The sequence below is a fragment of the Labeo rohita genome, chromosome 14, assembly GCF_022985175.1.
Source record: "Labeo rohita strain BAU-BD-2019 chromosome 14, IGBB_LRoh.1.0, whole genome shotgun sequence".
Taxonomy (NCBI): Eukaryota; Metazoa; Chordata; class Actinopteri; order Cypriniformes; family Cyprinidae; genus Labeo; species Labeo rohita.
The window spans coordinates 20,402,326-20,428,040 of NC_066882.1; the positions used below are offsets into that span (position 1 = coordinate 20,402,326).

The window sequence follows — 25,715 nt, forward strand, 5'->3', positions numbered from 1 at the left end:
AGTTTTCACCCCCCGCTCTTATTGCGTCATTTCCTTCTGAAGCATCAGTGAGCATTTGAACCTTCTGTAATAGTTGCATATGAGTCTCTCAGTTGTCCTCAGGGTAAAAAGACGGATCTCAAAATCACACCGTCATTACTGGAAAGGGTTCAAATACACAAAAATGCTGAAAACCTAAAGAATTTGTGGGAACTATCACAAAACAAAAAACACAGCTGTGGATCATTCAGGTAACACTGTATTAAGAATCAAGAGTATGTAAACATCTTTTATTACATTTGTATGAGCCCTCTTAGTTTGGTAAAATAATTAACATTTTGCAGATTCTACAAGGTGTATGTAAAGCTCAACCTTGACCTCAACTGTATGCATACATTCTGCAAGAGTATGGCCCTTTTTGAAGGGGCCTGTATGACAGATTTCCTGCGTTTGATCGGTGGTAGAGCTAGATGACCTTAAAGTCTGTCACTTTCAATGGTGTGGGAGTTTGGTATTGCTGTTTTCTCCAAACTGCACGCTGCTCGTGATTCATCAGCTGCAACGGGCCTGGCGTCTTTCCGAGAACTTTCATTAAACGTGAAGAAAAGCGTACTCCGGTACAGCCATCCTGGGTATAAATAATTTTAAGGAGGGAGGGAGGAAAGTAAGGAAGTATGTTTATTTGCATAGCATACTAATGGATGTTCCTGGCCTACTTAGTCAAGTATGCGCGCATGAACAGACAAAGCATTATGCAATAACACAACTTGCACGTACACTCACCTACAGTATGTTACATCAATAATTAAACCAAATCCTGGCGTCTATGCTACTGACTTCCCTTTGAAAGAAAGAGCAGGTGAAAATGTGTATGTGTGAAGAAGCACGACAACACAGCATAGCAGAACATGTGAGGAGGAAATATACAGAAACAGTGCTGATTCATTTGGCCCATGTCTGCCTTGCTTAGTCATGTGCCAGAAGGGAAAAAAAGGTAATTGATCCAGCAGGTTTCTTTTTAAAGCTGCACTTCCCTTCTGCTCAGTGTTTCCTGGATGTGCAGAATATAGCCAAGACAATAGAGCTCCTTATCTGAGAACACTGCAAAGCTACAGTCCCAAAAACGTCTGTGAGCCGAGCATAAATATAGGTAACATGCATTGAGGAGTCTCTCTTTCTCTCACTCCCTCCCTCCGTCTCTTTCTTTCTTCCTGGAGTCTCTTCACAGATCTGAATCAGCTGACCTGCCCTCAGTCTGGAGAACACAAAGCAGGATTTGTGCTGCTGTGGTTTCTCGTCTCACTCGCTGAAAGAGTGGACGGAAGACTAATGCATCCACTGCTTTAGAAAGGAAACTGATGCAGGATTTAGACAAAGGCAAAGTGTGTGTGTATGTGTGAGCATGTGTGTGAATGCACAAACACCTGGCTCGGAGAATTTGAAAGCTTTGAGCTGATGAAACACGTCCTACTCTCAGAGAGTTTCGTTTACAGTGGTGCCAAACATATTTGAACATGTTATTTAGAAATATTATTGCAATTTAAAATAATGGTTTTCTATTTTAATATACTTTAAAACATAATTTATTCCTGTGATTTTAAGCTGAATCAGCTTTCATTACTTAGTGTCACACACTGTAAAAAACAATTTGTTGAGTCAACTTAAAATAATTTGTAACCTGGCTGCCTTAAAATTTTAAGTTCAGTCAACTTAAAAAAAGTTTATTCAACTTGAAATGTTAAATTATACTAAGTGACAACTTAGATATTTGAGTTGAATCAACTTAAAATTTTAAGGCAGCTGGGTTACTTACCCATCTGTTAAGCAAACACAAATATCTAAGTTGTTACTTAGTAGAACTTAACATTTCAAGTTAAATAAACTTATTTTAGTTGACTGAACATAAAATTTTAAGGCAGCAGGGTAACAAATTATTTTAAGCTGACTCAAACAAATTGTGTTTTTTATTTTTTACAGTGCATGATCCTTCTGAAATCACCTAAAAAAAACTTTTATTAATCAAAAACAGATATGACAGCAATCAGTTTTTATGTTGATAATTTAGAGGCCTTAGGACTTTGGATCAAACAGACAGTTGGCTTTATAGGGTTAAAACCTATTACAGATCTTTATGGGAAATATTTAGTTTGAGAAGTGTGCTTGTGCTAGCTTTCTTTATTATAAATTAGATTTTCTCGGATATTTTGTTATATAAGACAAGGCGACAATTAAAAAAGGTGCCCAAACACTTTTTGGAAGAACAAATGCTAGACAGAATAAAGAAGCAGACAGGGACCCCAGCTGTTGGACAGACCGCCCTGTCCTCTCAGGGGAATCATAGCTCAACTTTACTACATTTCCCATGAGGCCATGGGTGAGTCAGAGTCTGTCTGGGGCACCTGGTGCATGTCTTATATCTGTCAAGGACATAAACACACATAGAAAAGAAAAGTCACCAAATGAGATTGTTAAAATTCAATTTCATTAATTGAAATCGTAATTATTTTCCAAGCTGTTTACTAGAGCTGCACAGTTAACCGTTAATAAAATTGTGATTTTGATTCAACACCCACACAATCTTAATTCTAAATTAAAGCTGCAAGCAGCGTTGAAAGGGCCCTCGAACTTGGGCTCACCAGCACCTGGAGGCTTTAGGGCATGGGTGCTCAACCCTGTTCCTGGAGATCTACCTTCCTGTAGAGTTCAGCTCCAACCCTGATCAAACATAACAGAACCAACTAATTAGGATCTGAAGGAGCACTTGATAATTATAGACAGGTGTGTTTGATCAGGGTTGGAACTAAACTCTGCAGAAAGGTAGATCTCCAGAAACAGAGTTGGGCACCCCTGCTTTAGGGGAATAGTGAACGGTGAGAAATATGCATTTAAAGTGGTAAATATAGGAGGAATATCTCAAAGTCAGTTTTATGTGTCAAACTTCCTGCTGCCAGCTGGTGGTGCTATGATTATAACTGAATATTGCCATGTAGATGTCTTCAAGCCATGTTTGATCAAACATATGAAGTTTGGTGCAGATTGAACATGGTATGTTTGAGTTAGTGTAAAAATTGACATCCTGTTGTCAACATTTGTCAACAGGCAGTTTAAATGCAGCTTCAAACGATCCCAAATGCGGTTGTAAATGATCCCAGCCAAAGAAGAAGGGTCTTATCTAGCGAAACAATATTTTATTTTCATTAAAAAAATACAATTTAAATACTTCTTTATCTCAAATGCTCGTCTTGCCTTTCTTTCCATGAACTCTGTGTATTCTGGCTCAAGACAGTTAGGGTAACATGAGGCCGCATTTAAACTGCATTTTGGAAGTTCAAAATCGGGGCACCATACCAGTCTATTATATGAAGAAAAATCCTGAAATGTTTTCCTCAAAAAACATAATTTCTTTACGACTGAAGAAAGAAAGACATGAACATCTTGGATGACAAGGGGGTGAGTAAATTATTTGTAAATTGTTGTTCTGGAAGTGGACTTCTCTTCGCAATTTAACGTCACAAAGGGCTTTAGATTACACTGACCAAATTTGGTGTTGATCTGTTTAAATTTTTAGGAGGAATTTAAATACAACACCTGAAATGGCAAAAACGGCACAAAACTTGCAAAGAATATTTAAAATAACAGACTCCATGTTGGGTTTCGGACTTTGTACGGGGGACCTTTTTTGTAGGTATTGGTGTGTTACACGTCTTTACCGAATTTCGTACGTGTATGTGAATCATATTTAGGTATGAAACAGCTTCACAAACAGTCTTTTCAACCATTTATAGTTCAGATATAAACACTGATCAAGTGATCAAAATAGAGCGAATCATGATTTGAAAGTAATTGATGCTTCAAATACCATTTGTTGGTTACATTGTTTTGCCACTGGGTGTTGACAAATGTCTGATGAAAACAGGGTTGCCAGGTTTTCACAAAAAAACCCACCCAATTGCTACTTTATACTAGCCAAAAACTAGCCCAATTACGTTTTGGAGGGGGTCCCCCAGCGTTCCTGGGGGTAAAATGCGTTGTTTTTGGCAGGGTTCTCCTAGTAAAATTCATATTCCAGGAGTTATTGGAGTCACTTCAACCTGCAAACATGAAAAACAACCCACGGCAACAGTATATAAGTAGCCCAATTAACCCTTCGAAAAACCCGCTCTCTTTAGTTACTGTCCGACAAACAATGCCACTCTCACACTACACATCATGTTCTCTCGCGGTGAAAAATATATCGAGGAGCAAAGAGGAAACTCACACCAACAGACAAGACAGGTCAAACAAGGTCTCAGCTTTAAAATGCTGTCATTTTTTAAGAAATTCAAACAATGAATAATGTTTTGTGGCTGTTTAATGTGTTGTGATCTTTACTGAAAGCACAAAAAGATTGAATGTACATAAAATACATCTAAATGTATTTTATTTCAACCACAAAGACGTCAGTACGCACAAAATTTCAAGTTTAAGTCCAACGAAGTTAATCTACTGTCTTGTCTGATTTGTTTGTCCGACAGATCGGTGGATCCAACATTATGATTGGTCAGATCGCCTGTCAATCAAGCTGTTTGAGAAGGGTCAATTTCGCAGGAAAACCATGGACTTGGCAACACTGGTTAAAAAAATCATTCATTCAAGAGATTCGTTCAAAATTGCTGATTCATTCAGCAATGAAACATGTGAACTATTTATGAGAGAGTCACTGAATCATTCATTCAAACTTTTTTTTAAAATAATTCATTCAAATTAATTCAACCTTTTTTTAGTAGACGCCAGCAATTCATATTTTGTCACAGCCTCTAGTAATTTACACATTATTTTGTTCGTGGGAGAATCATGATCTGTATTTGAAACAAAACATTTTCTCTACCCAACTTAATGTTCAATTAAGGAATTTTAAGGAAAAACGGCAGAGACAAGTGGCAACATAACTTCAGTCTCTTCAGTGATGAAAGAGCATCCTCTAAGCAATAACATTACACACATGCACTCTTCCTTGCTTATAATCTTACAGTCTTACAATCTGTTTAGTTAAGAGGTTATGTGAGCACTTTGAAAGATCGACCTGTTCTCTCTATGTAATGTGTCTACAGTCTGCTATTTCATTCTGGTGTCTTTCCTCCCCCACTTAACCTCTCACAACTCTTCCTCTCATATCATGATATCTGCTTTATAGCTCAGGCCACACACACGCACATGCTCTCATGTTGTATAATTCCCATTAACAGCGAGGCTTCGGTAAAGTGTGTGTGAGTGTATAAACATGTGTGCGCTCATGACAAGCCGCTTCTTGTTTTTCACTGACACAAGCAAAATATGTGGATTTCATCAGTGTTTAAAAGTTAATCCATCACAATCTTTATCGATCGTCCAGACATCACACACACGCGCGTTCATGAATAACCCAATGGAAAGCATGCAGTGACTAAGCATGCTTCCTCCTCAAGTCAACGGGGGTTCGGAAAAACCAATTTATCAGTTGGGTTTCTGCCCCCGTTTGCTAGGTGCTGTAACAGTGGTTCTAGTTCAAGCCCCAATTCATGCTGAAATAAACGATCTGCTGCGCGGCCTCTAGGCCAACACCCTGATATTACATTAGCCATTCGGCCAACAAACATAAACAAGCATCCTCAAAACTAGTTTGTGCGGCGGCACTGAGAAAATTCACTTCGGGGCCTCCGGGTCATTTCACTAATGAACGACCGGATATTGAACGTTGAAAGCTCAGCCATACCCCTGGGCATTGCTGGTCCAACCGTCCTCAGTTCGGCTCGCAACCTTCCCAATTCATTTGCTCGGAAGGGCCAAAGTGCACTTCATTAGCCTGATGAAGCATTTTTAAGATCCATAACACCCCTGTTTCACGCTCGTGTCCTCAGAGTCATCGCCGTTGACCTCTGTTACACAACTGCAAGCTCTCTCACTCATTTACTCATCAGTTTTTCTGCACGCTTGCTGGTGGCAACAGCTGAGCTTTTGATGCTGGTCAGCATACAGTGTCTTTCAAACTGCCTGTCAGGGTCGGGAAGCCAACGTGACCCCGATTGTTGTTATGAAATGCTGGATTATAGAGGTTACAACTGTTTCAAAATGACCAGGAGCTCAAGGCTTCTCTAAAACAGACTCGCTGGCACGACTGCCAACACAGCCAGCCAGTGATGAATAATTAATCTACTGTTGTATCTTTAAAACGGTCCAATAAATTTGTGACTATCATTGCTCTAAACAGAGGCATATGATAGCTAAATCTTGCATAATCGCTGTTAAGACTCACTTTAATGTGACTTGTTTATTTCGTCACGCATATGAGATGAGTGCACCATATTTTAAGTTCCACACAATTAAAATTAATTGGAAATAGCTGATTTTATGTAAAGAAGTCTACAGTTTCATTAGCCTTCATTCATTTGGTAATCTGCCGTCTTTACTCACTGAGCTTTCTGAGCAAATCAAAACTCTATTTCTAATTCTGTCATTAATTACTCGCCCTTATGTCGCTCCAAACCCGCAAGACCTTCGTTCATCTTTGAAACACAAATTAAGATAATTTTTATTAAATCCAAGAGCTTTCTGACCCTGCATAGACAGCAACTGACAAGTTCAAGGCCCAGAAAGGTAGTAAGGACATTAATAATAATAGTTAATGTGACATCAGTGCTTCAACTGTAATTTTATGAAGCTACAAGAATAATTTTTGTGCACAAAGAAAACAAAAAAAATTACTTTATTCAACAATTTCTTCTCTTCTGATGCATGTGTGTCCATTCCTCTGCTTGTAAACAAAGTGCATCCTTCTGGGTCTCGAACGTTGCGTTGTTGTCTGAAAGATCTCGGATTTCATCAAAAATATCTTAATTTGTGTTCTGAAGATGAACGAAGGTCTTCCAGGTTTGGAACAACATGAAGGTGAGTAATTAATAGATTTTCATTAATGGGTGAACTGTCTCTTTAACCTTAATGCCTGAAGAAGCACCTATTAACATAATATTCTTGCCAAAAATTATATAATGTATATTAATTATATTAACATATAATTTTTGGGAAGTATAATATATGGGCTATTCTACAGAATTGGTTCAAAGTCAGAGTTGGAAACATCTTGAAAAAATGTGTCTTTTTCCACAAATTGTATAATATATAAAGTACACATTTCTAGTATTAGTAGTAATTCTCATACTGTATTTTCACAAAATTTTGAAATATTTGTTCTCTCCCTAGATTTGTTACTACTGAAACACAGTAATGTATATTTTAATAAGAAGGGTTATTTTGACCTATTAAGATTTTGCTTGTATATATTGTATTTTTCTATTGTATTAAGTTTGTAGAGGTGAATCAATAACAATTACAATTTTAACAATATTTCAAGTGTGACTTAGGAGATTTGTTGTATTTTGAATCCAGTCTTTGTAAAAGGCAAAACGTTGATCATACTGACTTCAAAGTTAAGCATTCATTAGTTTGAATATATATTGAACCAGAGACTATCATAATTCAGTATGCTTTACTTTTTAACAAAACATCCCGTGTTTCAGTCGTGACTTCACATTTTCAGTAGTGACAGTAATGTTTTGGTAGCAACCACATCAAATTATAGATTTTTTATAGAAAAACACTACTAAAACATACTAAAAATTCAAAAAATGCGTAACTGTACTAAAATGTTGTTTATTTCCCCCAAATAAAGGATTACGTGTTCCCTTTTGTCACTATCTAAACAATGATGACAAGTTATGGTTGTGACTGTTACGGTAGTGACAATTTTATGGGATAATAACACCCAAACAAAGTTGTCACTACCGAAACTACACCAAATGTTTCGGTAGTGACAATTTTAGATACTTCTGAACCTAGTTCAAAGATATGGAATAAATGTTATGGAATAACCCCCAAAAAAGTGTATTTGTTTATAGAAAAATGGTGTTCGGTAGTGACATTCTTTAAAGTTTCACACAGATTTTTCAGACCTTTGAATATATTTACCTAAAAATGATAGGACCTATCTACCATGTAGATGTAGATGTAGAGAGAGAATGACGCATAAATATTTCCTGATCATAAATGTAGGGGTGTAGTTAAAATCAATCTCAGCCAGTGGAGTAAAACATACACTGTTTTGAAAATATAAGGAAATATAAAATAAATATATATATTTTTACTTCACTTTTTTAAAAAATCCAAAAGATATTTTTAAAAACAACAATGGAATAAAATTCAAAAAATATTTGAATATCATTTTCTAAAGTTTTAAAGTTTTAAAATTTAGGGGTTAGAGTTCGGAACAACCACCTCCCAATTGCAAGTACCCAATAAATGATCATTTTATATATATTGCACTTACAGATATTTTAAATATTATTGTGGGTTTCAGTAGATAATAGAAGTATCTTAGTAAACATTATTTGAATACATAAATGTGTTTTTAGGTTGTGGGACAGCAGTTTACACCAATTCTGTAGAATGGCCCCTATATGGAAAATAATCAGTGATATAATTAATAAGCAAACGAATGAATGAATGCAATTATATGCACAATGTAGTGTATAGATTTTGTAGTTATGGCATTTGGCTAATGCTGTCATGCTACACGGCCAAACCTTGACCCCTTGGTTTCACGCTTCATCTACTATTAGAAACATCCTAATGTTTGAGGTACACTTTGACACAACAGGTGTATCTTAATGAATAAACTTTGCTATAGTGCTGATTTTGGCTTTTTGCCTTTCATTGTATTAAAACTAAAGAACAAACAGGAAGGTAAGGGCAATAGGATCTTAACATGACGCAGGCTGGATTTAAAGACACACAATGACTCTTTATGTCTCATGAGCACACGCGCTTACCGGCGTGCCACAGTTCTGACGTCACGCACCAGTTTTAGTCTTTATATTCACATCAGGATGGGAAATCATCACATGGCTGTTTGCTCACAGGAAACTAGGTTGCTCTGAGATAAGGGCAATGAAGGTGATTAGTTTTGAACAGCATCAGTTTTGTTTTTCTTGCTCTCTGCTGCACTAAATCTGATCATGGTGTCCAGAGAAATAATCTAAGAATGATTTACAGTATCAGGCCGAGAATGTGCAGCCTTAGGTCTTTCATTCCTACACAGTGCAGATCAATAACAACATGTAGCTGGAGATAATACAGTATTATTTGAATAGCCAGTGATCTTTTAAAAGCGTGGAGGGTCACATTTTCTTGTTTAACGGTAAAAAAAACAACTGAAGGCGAAAGTAAATCAGACTTTTACGGTCGACAAGCTCTGCCATTCGACAGTGTTGTAAACATGATGTAGGGCAGCCTGACCGCCACATAAAATTTCACACATACACACAAGTGCTCACAAGGATGTTTCCTGGACTAGATAATAAGACTTCCTCTATGCAAATGAACTCAGTCTGTTTTATTTTACCACATTTGGCAGAGAGTTGCATAACCAGACTATATAAAATCTGTCACAAAAGCAAAGAAGAATGCTTAAGTCAGAAGAACAGCATGGTCATTCATTTGCTCAGGTATTGGAGACTTATGAAATAATACAGTGCACAAGAATTAAAATTGTGTTATATCCAACATCCATTAATGTGAAGTCCTCATGTCTATCAATTATAATTATATAGCGTCATCTTTAATCTACATCTTATCCTACTTTTTAGAACAAAAACACACATCAGTAGTATTTCAGTCACTTTAGTCCAAGAGACTACATTGAAAAACGTAAATAAATAAATACATAATAAATAAAGTCAAAACTGTGTATGTCAGCTGTAATTATTTTGTATATCCAAAAGTACCTAACACTAATATTGAAAAACTGGTATTTTTCTATTTAAACATGGAAGTTAGAGCTAAAATAAAATAAAACGATTGCATAACTTAATTTAATAAATAATAAGAATAATAATAATTCGAATACTATAATTCCATGAATAAAAATATTTCTAAAAATCCCACTCATTCTTGATCACATACTACCCCACAGAGTTGTAAAATAAGCTATGTTTATGACAGCCATCTCTTTGCACTTCCAGACAGAAAGTTGTTATTACGCAGCATCGCTTCAGCACGCTGTGACCCAGCAAAATCAATGTCCAGCTGTCTGTGCGGCTCGGCTCTTACCTTCCGTGTGACAGCTCGAGGAGAGCAGGGTGTTCGGAGGTCGGAAGAGGTAAGGCAGGTACCGGGAGAAACATTTCATCTTTCTTTCGTCTGTTTTCCTTTGGGAGGGTCCTTTCCCACCATCCGCGCTGCGATGACAGCAGATCCGGACCGGAGGAGGGATGCTGCTGTTGCTCCCTGGATGCGTGTGGAGTTACGGCAGCATCCTAAACACTTCTCACGCGTGTGTCAAGGAGACGTGCTGTGCATCCTCACAGTTCATCATGTTTTCCTCCCAGAAGGACGGAGGGTTGAGCTGTTTTCCTGAGCTTCAGTTGGGAGGGGCGATGATGAGGGCAGTTACACTGTTACATGGACATTTACCCTCTCTGGCCAGGAACGTACTGCGCACAGCCCGACTGATCACAGAGCTTTATTTAGATGAGCGCGAAGCATGACATGAAATCGCCCTCATGTTTATGAGAGGGACTGTAAACTTTTTGCTGTTCAATTTAAAGCTGTGCAATAGCGCCATCTAATGGGTGTCATGTATACCGCCATTAATATTAATACAATTTCTGTACTAATATTAAATCAATTTAATTAATTCAACAAATCGATTCAGGTTCAACTGACGAAACGTGTTTCAGAAAACTCAAAAAAAGTTTTTAAAGTTTGAGTTGTGAAAATGACGTGAGCTAGAACCTTTATACAGTGTGTGCCATTGTAATTATGTCAGTCTGTCTCTCACACCCTCGTTTTAGCATTAAATTCAATATCCTCCCTGGTGAAAAAACCAGCATATGCTGGTTAGGTAGGTTTTGATGCTGGTTTAAGCTGGTCCTTTGCTGGTTTTTGCTGGTCATGTTGCTGGTCAAGGACCAGCATGAACCAGCTAAGGACCAGCATAAATCAGCAAAGGACCAGCTTAAACCAGCATTAAAACCTACCTAATCAGCATTCCAGCATCAAAACATACCTACCAGCATATGCTGGTTCTTTCACCAGGGCTATAACAAATTCCGGCTATGGGGACAATGTTTTGAAATGTTTCTAACACGTTGACATGTCCCATTTTTTGTGTCGTGATTGTAACGTTGTTTAAATGTTACAAAAAGTTTCCTACAACGTTCTGAGCATTTTCTGTCAATATTAGCTTAACTAGTTGTTCATTATACAATTCTGTTTACACCTCAGGGCGCTGCCGAAAATACGGTTGTGAGTCTTGAAAATATAATGGTGTGAGTTCAGTTTTCCACCTTATTTTTTATTTTACTTTATATTGTTTTTACCGCAAAAGCAGTCGCGGCCATTTGTAAATTTTATAGGTCTGACTTACGGTCCCTGGTGAAAAAAACAGCATATGCTGGTAGGTTTTGATGCTGGGATGCTGTTTAGGTATGTTTTGATACTGGTTTATGCTGGTCCTTGACCAGCAACATGACCAGCATAAACCAGCAAAGGACCAGCTTAAACCAGCAAAGGACCAGCTTAAACCAGCAAAGGACCAGCATAAACCAGCTAAGGACCAGCTTAAACCAGCATCAAAACATACCTAACCAGCATATGCTGGTTTTTTCACCAGGGGTCTTTTTAGCTAGGCTTGATATTGCAAATTGTTTTGTCTTGCCATATTATTTTAATGTATTATCTTAATTATGATCACACTGGTTTGTAGTGCAACCAGGTTTACCGTTAACTGCATGTTGTTTTTCTTCTGGTTAAGTCCCTATCTATTTGTTAAGTGGTGACGCATTGCGTCCAACAAACGCACCAATGATGTGCAGCCATATTGGAGATACTTGGATGTAAACAACAGCATCAGTTGCATGGTTAATGTACTACTGAATACATTGTTCTGCTAATATGCTGTCTAAAGGAAAGGTGTCTGTAGAAAAGGGTGCAACATTTTGACAAACTAAAGTTAATACTGGTGAAGATATGTACGAGCAGCATTAATTAAAATATTGGCCAAATATTTCACCTACCTGACTGGAAATGATAAGAACAAACACAAATGTTGTCAAGTTCCTTGCCCTCAAAATACTGGTTTAAAATACCACAAGACAGTGAAATTCCTCAGACAGTTTTTGCACTCTTCTCCTTGATTTGTTTAAACTTTTGGCAGTCTATAGTACTCCAAATGTTTTCCCCAGTCCAACCGATTAGTACAGCCCAAAACGTGACAATAATTGACCTTTTTCAGCAGCAATAATCAGCAAAATATGCGAGGTTTGTTCATTTCAGTGGCGTTGTTTATGTTATGTTCCGTGCTGCCAATTGGTCCGATTGATGACGTGTCATGAAAACACTCTAGAGCTGCTAATAAATCTCATCCATAGGCTTTCTTCCACATTGAAGAATAAAGTGGATAGAGTCCAGTTGTCAAAAATGGTGAATAGGGTTAAGTTTGTATTAGTTCAGCTTCATGTTAGACTGGCTAGCCAGATATTTGTTTAAAACTGGCTTACTTTGTAGTTTATGTGACCAACCACCCACTGCAGGCTTATCATTTAACAATATGCTAAAATAGCAAGGTAATCAGCAGTATGCTGAGCTAACAGGTTGTTGATATGACACGTATTTTAAAGTAAACAAAATAATTATATTGATGAAAATGATGAAAAATGTTAATTTCCTTCACTTATTTACAGTATAGGCCTATGATAATGTTCATCAAATGCAATTAATATTATAAGGACTTTGCGAGAATGTTGTTCTAAGAACATTTTGTCCTAACATTTATATAACTTATAAAAAAAAGTTCAAGTTATGAGAATGTTAGCTGGGATGGTGTCTAACCTGACTAAAGTCTTATATAGCATATGTAAACATCAGAGTAACACTAATGTAATAGCAAAAACATTAATTTAAATAGAAGTGATTTAAATAAATAATTTAAATAAATTATAATCAGTTGTAACTTGTCACATTTTGGGAACATTGTTTGTTTTTCACGATAAATTAAAATGTGACCTATACTTTATACAGAATTTATCTAAGACCTATTAGCACCCTATTTGCCACAGATTTTGCACCTTTTTCAGAGATTTACAAGTTAAAATGTTTCTACAATATTTCACTGTAAACTGTCTGAAATTCCCACAGTTAACAGAAACATATGTCATAATTTTGAAAACGAACAGACACTTAGCTAATTGTTTATTTATTTATTTAGACAAATGCCACCCGGACCCCCCAGAGCAAATGTGAAGACTCATGTATGATATTTGGTGACGGAAATCACACACTGAGTAGTCAGCGAGAGTGGCCAGTGCATCTGAAATCAGGTGCCATCTGTGCTGGTCCCCCGGGTATCAGCATATCAAAATATCAAAGAGTTCACTCTCACCAACCATCCCTCTCTCCTCCCACTCTCTGACACACGCTGCCTGACTCACTGTTGGGAACTCACGCTGCATGGCGTCTTTTTTTAAGAAAGCACTAAAACCTCAATGAATATTTATGAGCCACAAGAGCTTCTAAATATAGATTGACAGTCGTGGGTATATTGAATCCAAAAAGCTGAAATAGCGGTCGCCTACAGATTGGTGTTGGTATATAGTACAGAGCCATAAAAAGGACTTGACGTACAACAGTCCAGCTGCAATATGCAATTCTGTGCAATGTTTCAGTGAATAGTTAAATGGATTATTCTGCTTGCCGCTCAATTGACTGTATATTAGTCTCCACTAATTCACAGGCATTCTTCAAATTATGAGAGTAGCTGTTAGATTGATTAGGCCTAATTTCTGAGTTTTATGTTCTGGCTCAAACCGATATTTCATACTCAGAATGGCAACATCTTGGCAAGTTGACTGTTTCTGCTTCACTAGCATAATGTTGTCACGTCTGCGCTCTTGACAAATATACAATAATAAGAACACAACAGGTTGTTTCTCAAAAGAGAAGGGAAAACTTTAAAGCTGACTGTTTTCTCATACATTTCACTGCAGAAAGTGGAACAATTATACTGAGTGATCATATATAAAGCATATAGTGTGTACAGAACCTGGGGAGATGCTTACAATAATGGTATGAAGTTTATAACAGTAAGAATAAAAACTATATCTGTCTATATATAGTTTTAGGACATTTTTGTTATTATAATATCACTTTAAAATAGCACACTTAATTTCCTCAATTTTTTAAAGAATATTTAAAAATAATATATATATGCCTATATATTGTAGGAAGGGGTCATAATATTTGAGCCCTTAACGTCAAAAATCCGCTATTTAAAATATCACATTAAACGTTAATAACTGAGAGATCATTATGAGATTGTAACATTAAAAATGTTTAAAGTAATCATTTAAAGTGCATTGTTGTCCAGATGTATGTCAGTTCCTACCTTCAGCTGCCTTCACCTCCGCTGGACCCTTCACCTGCACCAAACACCAGGTTCGTTCACCTGGACCGCGTCCTTCTCGCAAGTAATCAAACAACAGTAACAGTCAGACTTAAAGTCAAGTTTTTCAGTTGAAGATAATCTGTCATCTCATCAGCCAAACACATACCGGGCATGATGCGTTCGTCTTCTGTATTTTTTCTCTATACTGTTCCTCGCTGATCACTAATATGATGATGCAGGACTCGTCTGTTCAAATCCTGCTGATGGCGCACATGAGACCAGAAGCTGAAATGTCTTGTTTTAATTTTAATGTAGATGTGCGAACATCCCAAGTATCAGAGTATCTCTTTGAGTCGTTTTTAAGACATTAAGAACATGTTTAATTAAATTTTGGCTATCATATTGTAAAAACAATAAGCGTAAGTTACTCTCCTTATTATAGCCTAATGACAAGAGCTTGCAATCATAATCATGAAATTATTATAAATGTTTTTAAAAAATGGCAAAGTGTGCCATCATCAGAAATTAACTTCTCCATTATGGACAATATTTCTCCTCTGGAATTGATTTCCAGGAGTTTTTTTTTTTTACGTTTGTGATTTTTATAATCATTTTATTATTATATAAACCATATATTGTCTTTAATGTCAAATTTACCCAATTACTTTAATTACTTTAATTTTATTTTAAACTGTGTCAATAACAATAGACTATAAAATTGTAGGCTAAAATTATACGTGTAAAAAAAAAAAACAGGAGCTCTGAGGGCTGCAAAAATATGACAAAAATAATTATTGTAGATTATTGCTCTTTATACTGTAAAAAGATTATTAACATCCATATAGAAAACAATGCAAAACGTTTTTGTTTCGTTTTGGGCAAGTCACATTCTAGCTTCAAAATAAACAAACATGTTGGTCCATGACATTAGCTGACACAAGTTATGCAAAAACTCCCGTTATAATCACTGAAGCTACGAAAATAATCTTTTATCTACAGCGTATCTTCACTGTGTTGTTTATGATGATGGAATTCACGAGTATGCGCATTCAACAACAGCTCCGGCGTTTTCAGCGTTGACTAATCTAAGCGCCTCTGATTGGCTTATGCGTTCCTAAATTCAACAGAAACGAGTTTGATTGTTTGTACGGTTCAACGCTGCACAAAAGCAATCAAATTCAATCTTCATTTTCACGTTTAATTTTAATCGCGACAGTCGTAATATATTGTTTAAGTGTGCAAGGGTATTTTTTCCCCTTTGTCTTGAATTTATAGGGCATTTTTGCGCCCTCGTTAATTTCCTACCCTGAAGTGTACATTAGTGTCACTCATGTGTAGAAACGTTGACTTCAGCAACTAGCACGATACAATATTTACTATACGCATCTCTTAACAAGATAACAGACAAAGAATCCAGTAAATTTGTTTATTTATGTTTCGTAGATTTTATTTAGGTAAAAATACATTGATTGTAAGGTCTTTTATTTGCAAATATATACATTAAAAACCTGAAAATACTTTATATTTTGGTAAAATATGAGAAAAAATGAATATAATATTTATTAAAAATACTTTAAAATTGTGTCCTCGGGTTATGTAAACCCAGTTACCATCCCCACATTAAAATGAAATAAAACCATAAAAGAAACAGAAGAAAGTAAGAAAAAAAAAAAAAAAAAAACATTACGACATTATAAAAGTGTCTCCTCTTTTGTTTCACTTTATCATTTTGGTCAGTAGAGGGCGATCCTAAACAGTCAACCCTAATACCATGACTTGTACCCTAAACCATAAGCTATTACTGAAAATTGGCTATTTGTAGACATACTCTTTCTTTCACAAAAAACACTTTACAGTTTCATAAAATATAGCAACTACAAATGATCTGCAGAACTGTCAACATTGATACTTTTTAAAGGCACAGCTTTATGCCCACTATTACTATGCCTACTATAATATTATATGCTACATCTTTTTTTTTTTTTAATGTGATGTCACAATGCAAATTATTAATACTTAACGTCATTTAATGTTCAAAATCTTAAATAAAAAATCACCTTTTCAAAAAGGCGAAAACACAGCTCACCCTACAGAAAATAATAATATTCACGATTAGGATCCGGATTTATTTGCAGTAAAACAGGCTGTGTTGGTCCCACTCAGCTACCCCACGATACACGTGCACCCCACGGCGATGCTCTCCACCACTGTTCTGTAACGGGGAACGCATTTCTTCTGCTTCGTCGGTTTCTTGGTTGGCCGGTGGCACAGGAGTCTGCGGACGGGGATCTTGGCGTAGATGAGGGCGCTGGTCATGGTGCGATCTTCCTGCATGGTGAAAGGATTGATGCAGCCCACACACGAGCACACGGCCTCCGGGATGTCCACGGGCTTACGGGTCTCATCGTGGTTGATTCTGGCCAAAGACATTGATGATGTAAAATGTTCTTTTATATATGCTGTTCTTTTAACTGTCTATTCATTAAAGAATCCTGAAACATGCCTGACTGAAGACTCTCATGTATCAAAGATGTTAAATAATATAATAATAATCATAATGTTTGCATTTCAAAGATGATAACCTAACAGTGACCTTTATATTACACCCACCTGTAGGACCAGGGAGAGAGACTGCGGCTGTTGGACATCCAAAGTTTGCGATCCACCACACATTTGTTTATGGATAAGTTGGGATTGTTTCGGACCTGAGACACCATGTCCTCAATACTCTTGTCAAAGTCAATTTCAACAGCACCGGGCATCACTCCTGATTCTGGACCTGTCATCATCGGATCCGGGGAGATTTTGACAGACGAGGCATTCTGACGAGGATGAGACTCCAGTTTCCGTCTCCGAGGCTTTCCTTCTCTACGGGAGAGCTTTGTGTCAGTGGATATGAACAGGTTCCCCACCATCAGGACCATGAACACCTGCAATATGAAGTACAGATGATTTCACTGAATTCTCATAAAGCTTTACTAAGTAAACAAATATTTCACTTCTCTGAGACTCACCTTGTTCCATATATTTTTCCTCATGTTTTCAGTCAGAGTGCAATAAGTTGTCACATTTGTCTCCTCGCTGTGTTATGTATTGAGTGGAAGGAGCTTGGGATTACTCATACTGAAGTGTCACGCCTCACACTGACACAGTAGCCTACAGGGACACACCTGAACCAAACAGTTCAAGGTGGGGCCACGTCAAGATATATAGCTTTATACAAGAATAATCCTATTCTGTGTTACCCTCTCAAACATGTTAGATAGATAGACAGTTAAATAGATAAACAGATAGATCGACTGACAGTTAGATATACAAATATATATTTAGCAGACAGATAGATATTTAGCAGACAGATACACTGCCCTCCAAAAGTTTGGCAACACCCTAGAAAAGTGGGGTTTTGGACAATATTGGCATGAGTCCTTTTTAATTTGTGATAAATTTGCACTGATAAAGGACAACACAAACTATGAAAACACATTTTATTACATAAACAGTTTAAACAGAAAAAAACTTACAAAATATCCACCATTAGTAGCTATTACAGCTCTGCATAATCTGGGCCTAAATTCACTGTACTCTAAACTTAATTGGCAATCAGTTGTTGAAGCTATTAAGGTGTGCTGACCCAAAAATCTTTTGGAAACCTGGGCCAAGTTTAAACCAGTAACCAGACATCACAGCTGGCAAAGGGGCATGTCTGACTTTGACATGTATATATTGCCATTATTATGTAATCAAAATGAAAATTATTATTGCTGGTCTTCAATGATGATGTCAAGTTACTTAAATGTATTTGCACCAAAAAAAGATAAGGATTTATCCTGATATCGTCCAAAACCACACTTTGCCAGGGGTGTTTCCAAACTTTTGGAGGGCAGTTTAGATATTTAGCAAACAGACAGACAGATATTTAGCAGAGAGACAGATAGATAAACAGATAGATATTTAGCAGACATATAGATATTTAGCGGATAGAGCGATAGATATTTAAAAGACAGATAGACAGATATTTAGCAGACAGACAGGAGACAGACAAACAGCAGACATTGATATTTAGCAAACAGACAGATAGATAGACAGATATTTAGCAGACAGACCGACTAACTGACAGATGATAGATAGATAGATAGATAGATAGATAGATATTTTGCAGACAGATGGTTAGACAGACAGACAGCAGACAGATAAACAGATAGATATTTAGCAGACAGATAAATAGATAGATATTTAGCAGACAGACAGGTAGACAGACAAACAGCAGACAGATTGATATTTAGCAAACAGATAGATAGACAGATATTTAGCAGACAGACAAACTGACACATGATAGATAGATAGATAGATAGATACATATTTAGCAGATAGGCAGGTAGACAGACAGACAGCAGACAGATAGATATTTAACAGACAGACGGGTAGACAGACAGACAGCAGACAGATAGATATTTAGCAGACAGACAGGTAGACAGACAAACAGCAGACAGATTGATATTTAGCAAACAGATAGATATTTAGCAGACAGACAAACTAAGTGACAGATGATAGATAGATAGATAGATAGATAGATATTTAGCAGATAGTCAGGTAGACAGACAGACAGCAGACAGATAGATATTTAGCAGACAGATAAACCGATAGATATTTAGCAGACAGGTAGATAAATAGATAGATATTTAGCAGATAGTCAGGTAGACAGACAGACAGCAGACAGATAGATATTTAGCAGACAGATAAACCGATAGATATTTAGCAGACAGACGGGAAGACAGACAGACAGCAGACAGATAGATATTTAGCAGACAGACGGGTAGACAGACAAACAGCAGACAGATATTTAGCAGACAGAATAACTGACAGATAGATAGATAGATAGATAGATAGATAGATAGATATACATTTATATAAGATTTATTTTCATAAATTTTAGATCAAAAGATTTTTAAGATCATGAGAAACAAATTCAGATTCAATTCCAAAGTGTCAAATATTTTGACTAGATAGACAGATAGATGAATGGTCGTAAGTTAATCATTAGTTAAAAGACAGTGTAATATTACAAATTTACAGGTGCATGAAAGGTTTTCAATAGAATTTTGTCCAATTTTACAGAACACTAACCTTTGTACCTTTGTTGTTTTTCATGTGTGTCTATTCAATCGCGTACACTCAAAAGACCCTTTTTATTCTTAAGTCCCAAAGCCCAGAGAGAACAAACGACCAGACAGAGCTTTATGTGCCTTAGACCCATTCTGTGAACCAAACTACAGGCTAAAGAACACTGTCTACAGCTACAGATTTGGTCAATCCATGTTTTCTCCTGATCTGGCCCATTCAATGCTATATTCATTTTCACAATGGACACCATTGAGTTGTGCAAAAGAACACCTGCTCGTGTGACATGTCAGGGCAGTGTAGTAGACCTGCAGTTTCAAAGAGAACACTTGTGGCAAACCATGTTTTGCTATTTTTGAGGGTTGGTTGGATAAAAGACAAAAAACAGGTACACATAATATTGTGTTGAATAAAAACTGTTTTCAAATTCATTGACAATTATATAATTCTAATAAAATGGTTAGTGACTCAGATTTTCCTTCTTTCTTCTTCTGTGTAACCATTCGACAAAAGAAGTCCCCAGGTTTTTTCTTTTAGTTAAAGCACCTGTGAAACTTCACAAGAAATTATTTTTTGGAGTGAATAAAAGCCAACAAGACTATTACTTTCTTAAATGGGTATCCCACCCAGAAATGAAAATTAATTTATTGTTTACTTACCCTCATGTTGTTTCAAATTTATTTGACTTTCTTTTTTTCTTTTTTATTTTAAAGAATGATGGCAATTAAACAGTTTCGGTTCCTACTGACTTCCATTGTATGGACAAAAAATACAATGGAAGCCAATGGAAACCAAAACGTTTTGGTAACCAACATTCTTCAATATCTTCTTTTGTGTTTCACAGAAAAAGGAAATGCATACAGGTTTGAAATGACATAGGGGTGAGTAAATTATGTCAGGAAGCAAATATTGTAAATAAATAATGTTTATATGTAATATTATTGGTGCATGGCAATTCATGACATGTTCTATGTTTTTACTTGCTGAAATAATAAGATTGTTAAGTGCTGGAGAGTCAAGTTCAAGCTGTGTTTTGGAAAACAGTAGCTGGTTTTTGCATGGTGGTCCACCGGCTAACCACAGGACCAGATAATATCCAGTGATAAACCACTTTCCAAAACACAGCTACCAGCTAAAACTGGATTTCGAGCAGCACTATAATAAGGATGTGAACAATTTATCACTTTTTGATAATTAAAGAAACGACCAGTAAAACACTGGCAATTCTCTGAGTTTTAAACGTATTAATTTCCGTTTTTATTGAATTTATTATTATTTTTTAATTTTGTATATGGCATTTTTTTAGTACACCAAATCAACGCGTCCACTTAATTATTTATTTACGGTGGTACCATAATTAATATAATATATATAATAATTTATACCTTTTATTTTTTTTTCTAATGTAGTAATCTTCATGAAATGAATTAAATGAATTCAATGTTCATTTGTGTTTACGTTACTGTGACCTGCCATAAAACTGACATCTACTTCGAAATCCCATTCTTTTCACGATCTCGCGAGATTTGCGCTTCAACTAATTCTGGCGGAAGTAGTTCTAGAGTCTCTTTTCCGGCGGCCATAGCGACAAGTCGGCAGGGTAAGCCAAGATTGCTAAAGCATTTCTTAAACATCCTTTGCCATCCTCGTGGATTTTACGCCCTCAAAGTTTAAAACACACATTACCGCTACATAATAGCATTACTTTCAATTTAGATGTGTTATTTTACGTTTACCGTGCGACATTTTGGTTGATTTAGTCGCCAAAGTTCAGCCAGTGGCTGCTACGGGAGCTGTGCTGTCTCCCGTGTGGATAGTTACAATTTCACCCAAAACACAAGCCCAAAGCTTTCCGTTTGTGCGTGTTATATGTTTGTTTAAATTGTGTTGCGTCTAAACCTTCTTGAAGCACAACGTAAATATGAAAACTTAAGGTGTACGTGCTTATACTGTCATGTCAAGTTGGATTTACCATGTAGCAATACCACGAGTTTTTGAACATGCTTTTCAAATACACCGTGTTTTATCAAGACATGAGCGGATTATATTATTCGTAACGTTACATATTTTTCATGTAATGTGTTTTACGTAATATCAGTGCTGTTTTGTCCACTGAGAGATGAGTTGAAGTGTATCAGACAAACCCAAGTTAGTGTCAGTAACGTAAAGCTTGACACAGTTTAATTCTTCTGCAAACTCAGTTTTTCTTATACGTGTTGAATTTGACTTTTTGCCAGCCCAACCATTTATCACCTGCCTTTTTTTTAAAATTCAGATTGAGTTTAAATTGTCATTGTCCTTTCTCATCAGCAGCCATCATGAAGCTCAATAAATTTGTGACCTCCTCCCGGCGCAAGAACCGCAAGAGGCATTTCAATGCCCCTTCACACATCCGCAGGAAGATCATGTCCTCCCCTCTGTCCAAAGAGCTCCGCCAGAAGTACAACGTGAGATCCATGCCCATCCGTAAGGACGATGAGGTCCAGGTAAGGACGTTCCCAGTTTTTCCTACCTGCTCAATATTACAGTCTGATGCATTGAAATGTCTAGTCACCTTACTCGGTGTAACTTTACTTACTTTTTTCCCTCGCTTTACCAGGTTGTCCGGGGACACTACAAAGGCCAGCAGATTGGCAAAGTTGTCCAGGTCTACAGGAAGAAGTACGTCATTTACATCGAGCGTGTGCAGCGTGAGAAGGCCAATGGCACCACAGTCCATGTTGGCATCCACCCCAGCAAGGTATGATTTTATATCCAGATGTGTGTTTGCATGTGAAACATGAGATATGAGTGTCATTGAAAATATAGTACAACTAGTGGTTGCCCTATATCTGTAGAGCATCATGGCTGATCTATTCTTAATGCAGTTTAGTAAGTTTTAGTAGATAATGCAGTTTAAAGGAGAAGGTCACTTTTAGAACAAAAATTTACAGATAATTTACTCACCCCCTTGTCATCCAAGATGTTTGTGTCTGTCTGTCTTCAGTCAATAAGTTGTTTCTTGAGGAAAAAAAATCAGGAATCATCTCCATATAATGGACTTCAGTGGTGCCCCCAAGTTTGAACTTTAAGTTTGAATGCAGCTTAAAATGGCTCTAAACTATCCCAGCCGAGGAAGAAGGGTCTTATCTAGCAAAACAATCGGTCATTATCTAAACACATTGACAATTTATATACTTTTTAACCTCAAAGGCTTGTCTTGAGCTGTTTTTGGCGGTTCAGTACAGTTTAGGGTATGTCGAAAAACTCTCGTTTTCTTCCCCAACTTCAAAATCATCCTACATCGCTGCACAAGTACCAACACAGTGTTTACAAAGTAAACATGCAAAGAAGATCAAGCGCTCGTTGAAGAAAACGAGACAGGAGTTTTTCGACATTCCCTAATTGTATTGACCCAGATTACACAGACTACACATGTGCATCGCAGAGATGAGAAAAGATGAGCGTTTGAGGTTAAAAAGTATATAAATTGTCAATTTGTTTCAAAAATGGCCGATCGCTTCCATTTGAAGCTGCATTTAAACTGCATTTTGGAAGTTCAAACTTGGGTGCACCATTGAAGTCCACTATATGGAGAACGTTCCTGAAATGTTTTCCTCAAGAAGCATAATTTCTTATCCACTAAAGAAAGACAGACATGAACATCTTGAATGACAAGGAGGTGGGTAAATTATCTGTGAATTTTTGTTCTGGAAGTGAAATTTTCCTTTAATTGTTTTTGTTTGGTAAGACTTTACACCAGCTACTAAGTATCTAACGAAGTCTGATTTGACCTAAAGGGCATCGTGAAATACATTAAATTTACCTTAACCGTGCATAATAAATGTAGTGTTGTCAGTAGAGCTTGGAACTCAATGAGTTGGACACAGCAAAATTTTAGCAGGTAGACTGACAAAAAAAAAGGTATATTGTCAATAGTGACGCTTTTATCCAAAGCAGCTTGCATTGCATTTATGATGCACGTTTTACTAATTCTTTTATTCGCTTGGAATTGAACTGTTGACCTTTACATCAGTAGCACTAAAGCTTAAGGTAAATCCAATTTTAAGGTAGACCATTAAGTCTGGAACTAGTTTTATTACATCAAAACAAACACTCTGCTGCTGAATTGTCATGCACTCTTGGATTGACAAATTTCTTACATTTGTCTGATAAAAATGGTAAATGTCATAACACCATTCCTTCATTTCCACATCACAGACAAAAGCGTTTTAACAAGTGCTCTATTTGACACTTTAAATGTCAAAATGTGCATATTTACAGTTATTGTGGATTATTTTGAGACAATGTCTGATTGTCATAAGCATACAGGACTGCGTTTCAGTTACTTGTAGTAGAGCGCTTCAACCAGCGTTGTATTGTTACAGTGTCTGTAGTATATGTAAATGAACATGGTGTACTCTTCTGTCGCTGCACCCAGATGTCCCTGTGTATTTGTCAGCAAAAGTCTGCCGGGTGATGCGTTTGTCAGGACTTTTTTGAAAACTACATATTGAATATCCGCATTTGTAGCCCTGTCAAATTCAAAAATGCATTATTGCAAAAGACAATACAGTCCTTTGTTTTCTCTAGTCGTATTGCACCAAATATACAAAAAAATACAAAATAAAATAGTCTTTCTACTGCGTCACTCAATCCATCATTACATAATCCATAAACCACAATCCTCTCTTAGATAGCAAATTGTTTCACTGCATTAGCATTTCAATGTAGTTAATGTTAATGCAATTAAATGTGTGCTTTTAGACATCTTAACCGTTTTATTATAGCTTTTATGATTATTATTTTTGAACGGTGTAAACTTGCATAATTTTGTGCTGTTTCATGTTGATGGAAATGTTAATTAAATGAATCTTTTTGTTCTTCAGGTGGTGATCACCAGGCTAAAGCTCGACAAGGATCGCAAGAAGATCCTTGAGCGTAAGGCCAAGTCCCGACAGGACGGAAAGGAGAAGGGCAAATACAAGGAGGAGACTATTGAGAAAATGCAGGAGTGAAATGATTCTTTTGCTAACAATAAAAGACTGTAAAAACCTGACATTTCTGTGCTTCTGTCTTTTATATAAAAGTGATTCTTTGGTTTGAAATGGTATTTGTTACCAAATTTAACTTGAAATGGAAGAATTTGGATTTAAGCTCAGCTTTAGTGCCATCTATGTTTTCATTTATGTAACATCGGAACATTACAGGTTAAGCAATAACTGGTTTCTAAACATAAAAATGAGACTTGGGGAAATTCTTATACTTTGCAGACACAGAACAAATCTACTTCCTATATGGCCACTTGTTTAGCTCATGGGTGTTTTCAATGCATATACTTGTAGTGTATAATTAATTATTTGGAAATTAATGTGGCAAGGAGAGTGGGGATTCAGGGTGTTAAGTTTTTATGAATATTTTGAATGTTTATATTTTTTCACTTTAATTTTGAAGTTTAAGTTCAAAGTTTAGTTTATTTTTTAATGTCTGCCTAGTTACATTTTAAAATACACTACCAGTCAAAAGTTTTGAACAGTAACTCTTTTTGTTTTTTAAAGTAGTATCTTTTGTTCACCAATCCTGCATTTAGTTGAAGTAACATTGAAGTAGTAATATTGTGAAATATTTTTACAATTTAAAATAACTTTTCTATTTGAATATATTTTCAAATGTGATCTATTTCTGTGATCAAAACTACATTTTCAGCATCATTACTCCAGTCTGCAGTGTCACATGATCATTAAGAAATCATTCTAATGATAAAAATTAATACTTTCATTGATCAAAAGTGATGATAAAGACATTTATGTTACAAAAGATTTCTATTTTAAATAAATGCTGTTCTTCTGAACTTTCAATTTATCAAAGAAACCTGAAAAAATCCAACTCAGCCATTTTCAACAATATTCAGAATATTAGAATGATTTCTGAAGAATCGTGACTGGAATAATGCTAAAAATTCAGCTGTGAAATCAGGAATAAATTACGTTTTAAATATTCAAATAGAAAAGTTATTTTAAATAGGAAAGATATTTCAAAATTTCACTCTTGCTGTACTTTGGATGAAATAACTGCAGGCTTGGTGAGCAGAAGAGACTTTAAAAAAAAATATTAAAAATCTTACTGTTAAACTTTTGACTGGTATTGTTTTTCTGATTTATATTTTAGTACAAGATTTTGTGCTTTT

The 25,715-nt window shown here is 36.2% G+C and overlaps 3 protein-coding genes across 4 annotated transcripts in view; 1 reads left to right on the forward strand and 2 right to left on the reverse strand.

Annotated features, from left to right (window-relative positions):
* The window catches only part of ppp2r2ba (protein phosphatase 2, regulatory subunit B, beta a), a 72,050-nt gene extending 61,567 nt beyond the window's left edge, over window positions 1-10,483 (reverse strand). Inside the window, exon 1 of the mRNA XM_051127795.1 lies at window positions 10,099-10,483. Coding sequence (XP_050983752.1) covers window positions 10,099-10,177 — 79 coding nt within the window. The 5' untranslated portion in view covers window positions 10,178-10,483. The remainder of the gene's footprint in view (window positions 1-10,098) is intronic.
* A 5,640-nt stretch (window positions 10,484-16,123) lies between these two features.
* Window positions 16,124-17,632, reverse strand: LOC127176503 (interleukin-17B). Its single transcript, XM_051128210.1, has 3 exons — window positions 17,446-17,632; window positions 17,042-17,361; window positions 16,124-16,847 (listed from the first exon to the last, which is right to left on the reverse strand). The coding sequence occupies exons 1-3, from the start codon at window positions 17,467-17,469 to the stop codon at window positions 16,595-16,597; spliced, it is 597 nt and encodes a 198-aa protein (XP_050984167.1). The 5' UTR covers window positions 17,470-17,632; the 3' UTR covers window positions 16,124-16,594.
* A 3,426-nt stretch (window positions 17,633-21,058) lies between these two features.
* rpl26 (ribosomal protein L26) lies at window positions 21,059-24,587 on the forward strand. Of its 2 annotated transcripts, none has more exons than XM_051128307.1 (4): window positions 21,059-21,149; window positions 21,860-22,035; window positions 22,149-22,289; window positions 24,418-24,587. In XM_051128307.1, exons 2-4 carry the CDS (start codon window positions 21,868-21,870, stop codon window positions 24,544-24,546), a joined length of 438 nt encoding a protein of 145 aa, XP_050984264.1. In that variant the 5' UTR covers window positions 21,059-21,149; window positions 21,860-21,867; the 3' UTR covers window positions 24,547-24,587. The 2 variants fall into 2 exon arrangements, with proteins under 2 accessions (XP_050984264.1, XP_050984265.1); XM_051128308.1 differs by having other exon boundaries at window positions 21,075-21,149; window positions 21,863-22,035.
* The last annotated feature ends 1,128 nt before the right edge of the window (window positions 24,588-25,715 follow it).